This window comes from Macrotis lagotis, chromosome 5, assembly GCF_037893015.1.
Source record: "Macrotis lagotis isolate mMagLag1 chromosome 5, bilby.v1.9.chrom.fasta, whole genome shotgun sequence".
Lineage (NCBI taxonomy): Eukaryota > Metazoa > Chordata > Mammalia > Peramelemorphia > Peramelidae > Macrotis > Macrotis lagotis.
In genome coordinates, this window is record NC_133662.1 from 137,596,372 (window position 1) to 137,610,760 (window position 14,389).

The 14,389-nt window shown below is 35.2% G+C and overlaps 1 protein-coding gene across 5 annotated transcripts in view; it reads left to right on the forward strand.

Moving 5' to 3' along the window:
• Positions 1 to 14,389, forward strand: part of LAMA2 (laminin subunit alpha 2) — an 811,978-nt gene that overhangs the window by 675,690 nt on the left and 121,899 nt on the right. For all 5 annotated transcript variants that reach the window (XM_074187557.1, XM_074187558.1, XM_074187559.1 and 2 more), the window contains 2 exons: positions 354 to 517; positions 1,673 to 1,811. In XM_074187557.1, coding sequence (XP_074043658.1) covers positions 354 to 517; positions 1,673 to 1,811 — 303 coding nt within the window. The remainder of the gene's footprint in view (positions 1 to 353; positions 518 to 1,672; positions 1,812 to 14,389) is intronic.

Genomic DNA, 14,389 nt, shown 5'->3' on the forward strand with positions numbered 1-14,389 from the left:
GGCTTGAGTGGCATTGTGAAGGAGAAATGTAAACATATCTGGTCTTATCTAGCTAAGCAACTTGCAGTACATTGTATTTATGTGAATGTATGGTCTAAAATGTCCATCCATGTATCCTTTTCAAATAAGTAACATCATCCTTTTGAAAGTTAAATTTTTATGGAAATTTATTAATTAGTCAATTTTTCCCCATTAAATTAGTGCTTTAACTTTCTGTTGCCTTTTTACTCCATTTAGTTCAAATGATTTTTAACTAAAGGTAATTTTATATCTCATAGAAAAATTAGTAAATGAGAGATTAGATTTGGACTTAGTTGCTAAAAGTTTCGCCTCTCTTCTCTTCTTTATAACAGTTCGTTAAAGACATTCAGAAAGAGTTGCCCTCAAAATCTAAAGAACTTAAGGATAAAACAGATGATCTGTCTCAAGAAATTAAAAAAAGAAGACTTCCAGAGAAGGTGTTACAGGCTGAAGACCATGCAGTCCAGCTGAATGAGTCATCTGCAGTGTTAGATGGGTATGTTATGCATTACTGCAGATTTCTAGGTACATTTATTTTTCTAAGATGCCTTGCCTGATGGAAAGAATAGAAGGCTACAGTCAAAGTTTTATTGCTATCACTATGAGCATACAAGCCACGTATCCTTGCCATGGTGCCTAATTAGTTCGTTCTGGACAAAGCTGTATGGAGCAGCATCAAAAGTCTCAGTTGAAAGTGGATGCAAATTTGGTTTGGGTAGGGGGTGTTCATAGCCTTTGGCTAAATTTAGAAAAAAAAATCCTTTTTCTCAGCGTTAGAAAGCACAGTAGTTGTCTGATTACTATTTAAAATAATAAAAATCACACAGTCTTACTCAAGTTGTTTTCTTTTTTGCAGTTCTATGATAGTATATTTTTAGAACTGTGGTTTTTGAAATGTGACCATATAGACAGACATTGAATGTTAAAGAGTAACTTGGGGATTTTCGCAGTGGAAAGTATTATCCAAACCCATGATATTTCTTTCAAATCAATAAAAACAATTTTTGAGACTACTATTTGGAAGATACCAAGTGGGTATTTATTTATCTTGTATTAACAAATAGGGACACGAAGTGATTTCATTTGGTATAGGATTCTTCCAGATGGAGAAACTGCTTCTACCAATGCAGATTGGTAGCTTCTCTGAAATTTGTAGTCTTAAGAAACTGTCTGGATCCCTGGGAGACTAATTGATTGATCCCAACATATAGTTAGTATGAGTTAGAAGTGCGACTTGAGCACAAGTCTCTCTAGTGTCATTTCTGGGGCACCATCCTAATTGTGTCTCACTTGTCTGGAAAACATTTTAGCACAATGAATTCCTTGTGCATTAAAACCAGTTTACTTCATATGCAATCTAAAATCTAAGCCACCATGCTCTGAACCCATATATGTTAAGAAAATTTTTTTAGTAAGCTGATACTATTTTGAAGTATTTTAAAAGGAACTAAAAACTTTTTATTGTAAGATGATGTGTTAAAGTTATGAAGTTATTATAATGGATTTAACTTAAATATATACCTCTCCCCGTGATTTGGAATTTCAGTAATTAATGCTTATTGACAATGACCAATTACAAACCCTATGATAAACATTTTACTCAGTAACTATTTTCTTTTTGATTGCCACCTGGGGCTGGCTATTCAAATAGAATCCTCAAAGAAGCTAAAAACATCTCCTTCAATGCTACTGCAGCCTTCAAAGCCTACAGCAATATCAAAGACTACATTGATGAAGCTGAAAGGGTTGCTAAGGAAGCCAAAGGTCATGCAAATGAAGCCACACAACTGGTAAGAATATCAACATCTATGCAAAATACTTCATGTTTCAGTGAGAAATGATTTTATTTTATTTATTTTCCCAATAGCATGCAAAGATAATTTTCAATAATCATTTTTGTACATTTTTGAGTTTCATATTTTTTCCCTCCCTCCCTTGTCTCCCTCCCACTCCCGACACAAAGCAATATAATATAGGTCATCAATGTATAATTATGTTAAACATATATCCATATTAATCATGTTGTGAAAAAGGAATAAAATTTAAAAAGAGGGGGAACATGAGGGGGGAATTAAAAATTGAAAAAATAGTAAACCTAGTTCTGCATTCAGATTCCATAGTTCCTTTTCTGGATATGGATGGTATTTTCCATCACAATTTCTTTGATTATTATACTGTTGGGGCAGCTAGGTGGCACAGTGGATAGAGCACCAGCCCTGGAGTCAAGAGGAGCCAAGTTCAAAATGTGACCTCAGATACTAAAGAATTGCCTAGCTGTGTGACCTTGGGCAAGTCGCTTAACGCCATTGCCTTAAATTTTAAAAAACATTTTAATTATTATACTGCTGAGATGAACAAGTCCATCTTAGTTGATCACACAATGTTGCTGTTAGTGTATACAATGTTCTGGTTCTGCTTGTTTAACTCAGCATCAGTTCATGCAAGTCTTTCCAGAATTTTCTGAAGTCCTGTCTCTCATGATTTCTTTTAGAACAATAATAGTCCATACCATTCATATACCGCAATTTGTCCAGTCATTCCCCAATTAATGGGCATCCCTTCAATTTCCAATTCTTTGCCACTACTATAAATATTTTTATACATGTGGGTTTTTTTACCCTTTTTTTGTTTCCTCTTTGGGATACATACCAAGTAATAACATTGCTAGATCAAGAATATGCACGGCTTTATTGCCTTTTGGGTATAGTTCCCAATTGATGAGCAATAATTTTAAAATAATTAATTAAATTGCTTATCTAAGATAACAAATTGAAGTTGTATTTCCTCCATCCTCTGGTTTTTACATGGAGCAGTTGTACCTATAGCCCAAATTACTCTTTTCTACCTTCTAGATACAAGGTAGGCCCTAGATGATCCTCTGTTATTAATATTTTTAATCTCTTTCATCTGCCTCCCTGGATGGGCTGTTGGCATAAAAAGGAGAGAGCTAAAGTCGAAGAACACTACAAGGAATGACATCACCAATGACATCATGACATCATCAGTATCATAGTGAGAGATTACTTGGGAAACAACAGTCTCTCTCTCTCTCTCTCTCTCTCTCTCTCTTTCTAGCAGTCACAAGAAAATCAAACACTAGAAGGAAAGTTTTTTTAAACTAGACATTATGTATTCAAGTAAGTTTTGCCATTTCAGAAAAGTCATCTTGAGAAGCTATGTACTTCTTCCATTAATGCTTCTGTAACACATATTCTGGGACTACTCTCTGAAAACTATTCATACTGGGAAGCTGGATCCTCAGAGCTCAGCTACTATTTTTCCCCTTAAGAATAAAACCAGGTCTCAACTGGTGTGAATAATGAATTCCCTGAAGTAGATATGTTATTTAAATTTGCACTGCACATTTCCATTTCACTGAAACCAATTACCATATTTTACATAATGATGACTTAAAATAATGAAAATTTGAATGCATGCTCCCATTTAGTGGGATGTTTTTTGCACTAATCAGAGTTTAACTATAACCTTAAGGAATTGGATGGAGGGCAAAAAAGAAGTTCTAATATAATTGTTCATGAATTCCCACTGGTATACTTCCCCATTGATTATCAATTCATATTAGCAAAACAGAAAAAATTAATTCCTATAAATATATATTTACTAAGATGGTTTAGTAATAACAATTGGTATGAAACATCTCCTGAACTAGGGAAATACTGTCCCATTAGTACATATAGAGTCCATAGGTAAGTGGATTCAAGATTAGGGAGCAAATGTGACAGAGGTATAATTAATAGCCCCTGACTAATGGAAGTCCATTTCTTTCTTTTTTTGTATAGAATCTAACTTTCTCCTGGATTCTTTATAGGGTCTTGAAGTAATCTTTCTTATTTGTATCTAGTTTGTCTTGTACTCCTTAGATATAGATTATGCTATGAGTCACTATTGTTTTAAAGACTCTTCCAATAAGTCTCAATTATTCCAAACTGCATACTCTAAGACCTAGCTGCAGTGGGTAACTTGTTGCTAAACTAGGTATGACAAGTACTTAATAAATCTGGAAAGAATTGACATTGCATGAAACAAGATGATGCTATATAGGAAGTTTATTGGGAATTGGTTTGAAACTCATCATTCAATTCTCAGACTAGACTAGAAGAGAAAAATTCAGTCAACCTTCAGAGAGAGAATGCTTAAAGATGAAGTAGGAAGAGAGTAAAGAGAGACTCAGTCTCTTTCCTGCTTCTTTAATCAGAGGAAGACCTTGTAAACTTAGAAAGGTATGAGCAATGGGGTTAAGTGACTAGCCCAAGGTTACAAGCTAGGCAACTCTGAGGCTGGATTTGAACTCAAGACCTCTGGACTGAAGGGCCTGTGCTCTCTCCACTGTGTCACTTAGCTGCTCCCAGACTTCTTATTCAAATCCAGCTCCATTTCCTGAAATAAATAAAATTGGAAAAAAATAGAATAAGAAGTCTGGAAATGTAGAAAGGATTCAGATTACAAAGGGGTTTAAAAGTCAAACAAGAATTTCTATGCTTAATAGGTTAATAGGCGACCATCAGAATTTACTGAATAATGGAGTTACATGATCAGACCTGTGCTATAAGAAAATCACTGGCTGGAAGATAATAAATGACAGAATAGAGAGAATACATGAGGTATAAAATAAAGAATACATGCTTTAGATAGACAAAGGCAATTTACCGATGAGGAAATCAAAGCTATCCACAGTCATATGAAAAATTGCTCTAAATCATTACTGATTAGAGAAATGCAAATTAAAGCATCTCTGAGGTACCACCTCACACCTCTCAGACTGGCCAATATGACCAGAAAAGACAATGATCTATTTTGGAAGGGATGCGGGAAATCTGGGACACTAATACATTGTTGATGGCACTGTGAACTCATCCAACCTTTCTGGAGAGAAGTTTGGAATTACACTCAAAAGGTGATAAAAATGTGCATACCCTTTGATCCAGCAGTACTACTACTGGGTCTATACCCTGAAGAGATCATGAAAAAGGGTAAAATATTCATAGAGGTCCTGTTTGTGGTGGCAAAGAATTGGAAATTAGGGGATGTCCATCAATTGGGGAATAACTAAACAAATTGTGATATATGTATGCTATGGAACACTTATTCTATTAGAAACCAGGAGGGTTGGGTTTTCAGAGAAGCCTGGAAGAATTTTCATGAACTGATGCTGAGCAAAATGAGCAGAACCAGAAGCACAATGTACACCCTAACAGCAACATGGAATTGATGATCAATCTTAATGGACTTGCTCATTCCATCAATGCAATAATCAGGGACAATTTTAGAGCACCTGCGATGGAGAATACCATCTGTATCCAGAGAAAGAACTGTGGAATTAAAACAAAGACCAAAGTCTATTACCTTTAATTTAGAAAAAAATGTTATCTCATTATGTAATTTTGCTATCTCAATTATTTTTCTTTATTTTTCTATGTACTACATAATTTAGCTATCTCTAATATTATATTTTTCTCCTCAAGGATATGATTTCTCTCTCAACACATTCAATATTGATTTATGTATAGCATGGAAACAATGTAAAGGTTATCAGACTGCCTTCTGTGAGGGGATGGGGGAGGGAAGGTATGGGAAAATTGTAAAATTCAAAACATTACAAAAAGTGATAGGTAGAAACTGCTATTGTATATAATTGGAAAACAAATAAAATATTAATTAAAAAAAAAGAATACATACTTTCAAAAGGCCAATTAGACAGCTACCACAATAATTCAGGCATGAAGTGATTAGACACTTGATATCCTGTGCAACCTTTGGCAAGTCACTCAACCCTTAGCTTTGCATCCAGGGACATGTCCAGTCATCCTGATTTGTATCCGGGCACTGGATCCAGGTGACTGTGGAGGAGAAAGTGAGGTTGGTGATTTAGCACAGCACCACCACACTCAAAACCTATTCATGTGCTTGTCATGGCATCACCTTCCTAATGTCATGGTCTTCTTTAAGAATGAAGGCCAAACATCATCAGGATGGGGGCAGTGTGAGAGAAGAGAAATATGAGGAAAGATGTTCAAAAGGTAGAAATGACAGGATATTTCAAGAGATTCAATATGTGAAGTAAATATCAGTAAGGAATCAAGGATGACACAAAGGTTATAAACCAATGTAATTGGAAGGGTGGGGTTGAGCTTAAAGATAATAGGGAAATTTGGGGGAAATATATATATATATATATATATATATATATATATATATATATATATATATATGTGTGTGTGTGTGTGTGTGTGTGTGTGAGCCTAAGAGAGATCATAAAGCAAGATAAGATACAGAGAAAAAAAGAACCCAGGACAAAATCTTTTTTTTAATTAATATTTTATTTTTCCAAATACATGTTATGAAATTTTTTTCAACATTCATACATATATCTGTATATTTTTAAGTTACAAAATTTCCTTCCACCTTCTCTACCCATAGCCCCTCCCCTCAGTAGCAAACACTCAGGTTAATATTGTACATACACATTTGTGTAAAATATGTTTACAGATTAATAATTTTCAGTATGAGGAATTAGGATTAGGGGAAAGAAATACACAAGATATATATATATATATATATATATATATATATATATATATATATATATATGCATATATGAATTTAAAGTGATTTAGTGTTCATCAGATTCTGAAGGATTTGGGGGTTATTTTTGTTTTTCTTCCTCTGGATGGGGATAGCATTATCCATAGCAAGTCTCCTAGGGTTGTCCTAGCTCTCTGAACTGCTGAGAGCCCAGGACAAAAATCTTGAGAGATATGGTTACTGGCATGACAAGGAGAAAATCCAGAAAGAAGACTGAGGAATGGACAGACAATAAAAGGACATCTAGATACCCCCACCCCCACCCCGACCTCTCTCTGTCTCTTTCTGTGTGCAGAAGGAGATGGTGATCCATAGTGTCAAAGACTTCAGAATGTTCAAGGATGAAAATTGAGAAAATATCATTAGATTAGGCAATTAAAAGATCATTACTGCCTATTATATCCTAGACTTTATGCTAAGCACTGGGGAAAGAAATAAGAAAAAAAAGATAGTTCTTTGCCTCAAGGAATTTACAATACAGGGGTGGGATGGGAGGAGAAACAGTACACAAAAGAAAGTTGATAGGGGTGGGGAGAACAACAAGGAATATCTGGCAGGGTGACATTTTATTCAGGTGCATTAAGACCAAGCAGAACAGCTTGTGGGCTGTGTAGTAATAATATTGGAAAGACTGGGAACAGATTATAAAGAGCTTCAAGTGACAGAAAAGTTGTATTTGCTGCAGAAGTAATTAGGAAGCACTGGAGCTTATTGACTAGTATTGACATGGTCATATCTGCACCTAAAGAAAATGACTTTATTAGCCCTTTGGAAGATGGACTAAAGAAATCTAAAATTAAGAAGATAAGGGGATATTATCCACTGATCAAAATTTGTAAATGGAAAATGGAATGATGATGTCAGAAGTCACATTACTGAGAATTTAAAAACAGGAGAGATTGAGGTAATTATTGTAGGTAGGTAGTTCGGTAGTATAGTGGATAGAGTGCCAGTCTAGAATCAGGATGACCTAAGTTCAAATCTGGCCTCAGATTCTTACTAACTATGCCACTCTGGGCAAAATCACTTAACCCTCTTTGTCTCATTTTCCTCATCTGTAAAATGAGCTGGAGAAGGAAATGGCAAACTATTCTAGTTTCTTTTCCAAAAAAAACCCCAAATCAGGTCACAAAAAAGTTGGATATGACTGAAACTGATCAACAACAACAACAACAAACTTATTACTTGCTCATTTCATCAATGCAATAATCAGGGACAATTTTAGGGTATCTGCAATGGAGAATACCATCTGTATCCAAAGTCTATCATCTTTAATTTTTTTTAAAAAAAGTTATCTTATGTATTATGTAAGTTTGCTATCTCTTATATTTTACTTTTTCCTTAAGGATATGATCTTTCTCTCAATACATCCCATTTTGATCAATGTTTAGCATAGACACAATGTAAAGACTATCAAACTACCTTCTGTGGGGCATGTGGGGGGGAAGTGAGATGGGGGGAATTGTAAAATTAAAAAAAAATTTTAATTTATTAAAAACAACAAACCTATTTGTAGGTAAATTTCTAGAGTTACACAAAGAGAAGAATACTATATTATAATGGTAGCTAGTAGGCATAAACAGATTAAGTAAAAGATTTTTAAGTATGAGAAAGATATAGACATGTTTAGTAGCAAGAAATCAGCCAGTAGATAAGGTATTAGAGATTAGAGAGAGGATCTTAATTATAGTGGGGTTAAACTTCTGAAGAAAGTAGGAGAAGGGAATCTGTGGTGCATGTAGATTAGCCTTAGCAAAAAGAAGGATCACCACTTCATTGGGAAATAGTAGAGGAAAATGACTCAGAGTAAAATGAGGAATAGAGAAAAAAGGGGAAGCCCTTGATGAATAACATCAATTTTTTTCCCCTACCAAGAATAAATCAGGGTGTTCAACTCGGGAAGATTGAGGAAAATGTTTGAAATAGTCAATGTGTTGTATGGTCTAATGAAGTCTCTACAGAATTTCCCATTATTCAAATATTCTTTCAGGATGAGGCTGTTTCTTTTTCTAAAGTTAATTCTATAGTTTTATTCATATAAATGCACATAATTCTATAATTTTCTAAAGTTAATTCAATCTAAGAGTTAATCATTTGCTTGAATGAGCCAAAATCTCTGACTTTTTACTACTTTCATTGATCTTCATGTGACTGAACAACTATAACATGAATCATTAGAAATATCTTCCTAATCTGTATTAAGCTTTATATGCCAGTCTACCCAGCTCTGTACTTAATCTCCCTTAGTTTCTTTTTACATACAATTTCTCATTTATCTATTTAAATTCAAAAATGAGATAATAATTCTTGCCTCTAATGAAACTTTTCATTTTATGTAGAATGGAACTTCTGGTCACTACACCTGATAGCACAAAATTGACTGGACAGTCTTGTTGCTTTCAAATTGAGACATCCTGTAGCATTTCTCTTTAATGAACATGTATTCTCTTCTAGTCCAATCCACACAGGAAAAAGACTCTAAATACCTTGTTCCAGATACTTGCATATACAGCATCAGAAAAGAATAAAAAGTTTACTATATCATGTAAATGGAACAAAATGCAATTATTTCTTGAGTTCTGACTGTGATTTCAGCATCTATTAGGTAGGCATTGGCAGAAGAGGCATGATAGAGAGGAACTAGGAGATAGAATCCATCCCCCGAAAGAACTGGAAATCTAGTTGGGAGAGGTAGAGCCAAGATGGCATTTCCCAGAAACTCTTGACCCCCCAAAGCTCCAAAAGCCATCAAATTATGACTTTAGTCAAAATTTACAGGGGCAGAACCCACAGAAAGACTGAGTGATACATTTTCCCAGTACAAGATAACTTAGAAGTTCTGTGGGAAAGGTATGTTTCACCAGGACTGGAAGTTGGAAAAAAGCCCTGACTGCAAGTGCAGCCCAGCCCAGCCCAGCCCCAGGGATCACTGGGAACAGCTTGAAGGGGCGGTGAGAAAACTCTACTTCACCAAAATGAGTATGGATTGAGGAGCATGGGCCACAGAACCTGCAGGGAGAATCAAGGGAAACCAGCCTGCAACTCCAGAGCATAGCCCACAGACAGTAAAGAGGGTCAGGGGAGACTGCAGAAATCTCTCTACTTTCCGTGGGGCAGGACTCTGCTGTTTGCCCACACTCAGATCTAGGTCGCAGTTTGGCCTTCCATACTAAGATATCAGGGATCCTCCTCACAGCTCCAGGGCAGAGGAGAGTACCTGTGGTCATCTACATATCAAAGCACAGACTAGAGAGCATAAGAAATTGGAGGAATAAATGTCCTAGTGGGGTGTCCCCCCAAAAAAAGCCCCAAAACCTTGGAAGTGCTGTAAATTAGTCCTGGGCTGAGGAAATGAGTAAACAACAGAAAAAGAAGAATCTGACCATGGAAAATTACTTTGGTCCCATGGAAGATCAAAACACATATTCAGATGATGATAAAATCGAAGCTTCCATATCCAAAAATCAATCAGACTATGGAAGAGCTCAAAAAAAGACTTTGAAAAGTCATTAAGGGAGGTGGAGGGGGAAATGGGAGAAGAAATGAGAGCAATGCAGAAAAATAATGAAAACCAAATCAGCAGTTTGGCGAAAGAAATACAATAAAAAAAAAAATACTGAAGAAAATAATATGTTAAAAACCAGTTTAGGTCAAATGGAAAAAGCAAAAAACAAAGGTAAATGAGGAGAATACCTTAAAAAAGCAGAACTGGTCAGTTGGAAAAGGAGATTAAAAAAGCTCTCTGAAGAAAATAGCTCCTTCAAATGCAGAATGGAACTAAAGGAAGCTGATGACTTTGCAAGAAATCAGGAAGAAATAAAACCCTTTCCAAAAAGCCAAAAATTAGAAGAAAATGTGAAATATCTCATTGGAAAAACAACTGACATTGAAAACAGATCCAGAAGAAATAATTTAAGAATTATTGGGCTACTTGAAAGTCATGACCAGAAAAAGAGCCTAGACTTCATTTTTCAAGAAATAATACTGCAAAATTGCCCAGAGATCCTAGAAGCAGAGGGTAAAATAGAAATTGAGGGAATTCACTGATCTCCTCCTGAAAGAGATCCCAAAAGAAAAACTTCCAGGAATGTTATAGCCAAATTCCAAAACTCCCAAGTCAAAGAGAAAACACTAAAAACTGCCAAAAACAAACAATTCAACTACAGTGGCTCCATAGTCAGGATTACACAGGATCTGGCAGCATGTTAAGGGCTAGTAGGGATTGGAATATGATATTCCAGAAGGCTATTAAAGATCTTGGTTTACAACTGAGAATCAACTACCCAGCAAAACTGAACATCCTCTTTCAGGGGAAAGATGGGCTTTCAATGAAACAGTGCACTTTCAAACTTTCCTATTGAAACAACCAGAACTGAACAGAAATTTTGATCTTCTTGTACAGGACTCTGGTGAACCATAGTGGGGGTGGATGAGAAGGACTAACTATGAGGAGCTTAATGATATTGAACTGTTTGTATTCCTGCATGGGAAGAAGAAACTGATAATTCACAAACTTTCTCATTTATAAGAGCTGTAAGAAGGAGCATATATAGACAGCGCACAGGAAGGAACCTGTGGTACAATGGTATAATATAGTAAAGAGATGGAGTCAATGGGTGATAAAGGGAAGTACTGGGAGGAAGAGAAAGGAGAGGAAGAAGGAGCTAAGATGTTTCACATAAGATTCGAGAAAAATGGAGGAAGACAAGGGGGAATGAGTGAGCTTTCATTTTCATCAGAAATGGCTCAGAGAGGAAATAATAAACACACTTATTAGGGTATAGAAATATATCTTACCCTAGAGAAAAATGAGAAGAAATGGATAGGATAAGGGGGAATGGGGGGAGGGAAGGGGGGGGGGGAATAGGTGATAAAAGAGAGGGAAGATTGTGGGAGAGGGTACTCAGATACAACACACTTTAGGACAGGGACAGGATGAAAAGAGAGAGAGAATAGGATTAATGAGAGTGGGGAGGAATAGAGTGGAGGGACATACAGCTAGTAATAGCAACTGTGGGAAAAATATAGAAGCAACTTCTCTGGTGGACTGGTGAACATAGACTGAAGTACATTTTTTTCTCTCACTATTCGTTAGGTTTCTCATCCTCTGGGGGGGTATATATTTACTCTTGTAACAAAATTATTGTAATAATATAAAATAAATAAACCCCAAAAAGGAAGGGGGAACAAATATAGTTGGAAGCATTCAATTCAGTTAAAAAGCTCATGTTCTTTTAAAACTCTGCATGGATGTTTAATTGTCTGTTCTAACAACCACTGCCTGTGACTGGGTCAATAAGCTCACTGATAGAACCATTCCAAAAGTGTTTTGATCACATTCTGTGATCAATATTATCAGTCTTAGTTCTTCAAAAAAGTGCTTTAGCTGGAGCAACTGAAATGCATGTTACTTCTGCTGCTTTGAAACAGATGGTATTAAATTGAATGAATGAAAAAATGAATGAAAAAATTTTGCTAGTTAACACAAAATGCTATTCTATCTGTTGTTTTCTGAGCGTTTTGGTCTCTTTCTGTCTGTCTCACTATCTCTGATTCTGTCTCTGTCTCTCTGCCTCTGTCTCTATCTGTCTCTGTGACTTTCTCTCTCTCTCTCTCTCTCTCTCTCTCTCTCTCTCTCTCTCTCTCTCTCTCTCTCCTTTCACCAAAACTATCATATAATAAAAAAATATGAAAAATTACAGAGAGAAGCATCTTACCAGTCTAGTACAATACTTCACATATAAGCAATCTCTAGCAATCTCTAGTAGGAAGCATTTGTTGAAATGAATGAAGAGAGGAAATAAACATTATCAATACTTGAATAAAAATTGATTCTTACTAATTTTTTCCAAGGATACTATAAGAAAAAACAATTGTATTATCCCCATTTTTCAGATGAAAACTATTTAAATGCCTGAATAAAGTTAACGGAAACACCAAATAATGTGATTCCTTTTCTAATGAAACAAGGAATAAATAAAATATTTCCTAAGAGTTTAGTGGATTTATAAGAATGGCCATTAGAATATATTTGCAAGAAAAATATGACTTTCACTACTTTATTTTTATTTTACTTTTAATGTCATAATATAGTTATATTGTTGAAAAATTATATTTGTTAAGAACAAAATAGAGCTATTATCTATGAAAAACTGAAATTTATAATGTAGAAATTGGAATTGTGATTATAGCTACAGATAAACACAGATGTAAGGGGAGTTAGGGATATCATGTTAAAAAGCTGAACAATGAAAAAAACTTCTAATCCTTTGAGTCTAGTTCAGACAAAGAAGAGTGTGTATTAAATGAATCAGAAGGAAGAGATGTACAGTAGTCAAAAAACAATGTAGGCAATTATAGTGTGATAGAAGAAGACATAGATTAGACAGCCAATAAAGCATCCAATTACCATATAGAAAGGGGAAAAGGTTAGATCATTTGAGAGAGAGAGAAAAGAAATGGATAGAAAAAAACCACAGGAGAGGCTTAACAAGAATGGCTCCAAAGCAAAATTGAGATAGCACTTTGAAAGGAGCATTTTTTTCTTCATTCACATGATTACTTACTTAGGTATAACAGTATATAACCACAAAGGAAACTGAAGGGGAAAATTAAGGGAGAAGAACTATAATTAATTAAATAAGTAGAGAAAGGAACAAAAAATCGTGGAGGTTGCATGCATGGATGGTGAAAAGGGATCTCAGAGGTCATTTGATCCAATTTATGTGACCTGCCTAACAAGTCACTGGTTACCTAGTCATAATCTGAAGTCTTCTCTAGTGAAAAGGAACCTACTCTTTACTGTCAGTCCACTTTTAGATAGCTCTTAATTGCTACTGAAATATTTAGGATGGTTTATTCCTTTTTACTTTTCTTTCTTTGTATCAAGACAAAATCTGCCTCTTTAACTTCCACTTATTGCTGAAGTTTCTTCCATCTGCAACCAAAACAAGTCCAAATTTTCCCAAGACAGTACTTCAAAACACTGGAAGACAGTTTATAATCTGTCCTTCTAGCTATCAACCTGCTCTCTAGCCTTTCTTCCCTCTCTGGAGTAAGCATTCTCATTTCCTTCATTTGATCCTAATATGGCAAGATTTAGAAAACTTTACCGTCATTGTCATTATGTTCTGAATAGGAGGATTTGAAGGAAAGGTAAAAAAGAGTAGACCCTATCTGCATAAAGATAACAAATGAGTGTTAGCCTAATAAAGCCTACATAGGTGAAATCATAGGTCCAGACTGCCCTCCATTACTTCCCCAATACTTATGTAGAAGAAGACTTTAGATATGATTTGACTATAGATAGTAAAATAGCCATCTTTTGTTATTGATTTTCTCATTATTCAATATTTCCATCATATCCAACTCTCCATGCTCCTATCTAAGGGTTTCTTGGCAAAGATATTGGAATGGTTTGTCATTTTCTTTTCGAGCTTATTCAGCTTATGAAAAACTGAGGCAAGCAGTGTTCAATGATTTACCCAGTATCATAAAGCTAAAGAATCTGAGGTCAGATAATCTAGTTTCTGACACCAATTTAGTTAATGCTTATTGAATTGACTTAATAGGTCATATTTATGACCTCTAGTACTCTAAGGTTTACAAAATACTTTACATATGTTATCTCATTTAATCCTCACAACAGTCTTGTAAAGTTGATGATATTATTATTCCAATTTTACAGATATGAAATTATGCTAAATGACTTGTGGGAGTCACATAGCCAGTAAGCCTAGATAACAATATTTGAACTCAGTTTTTG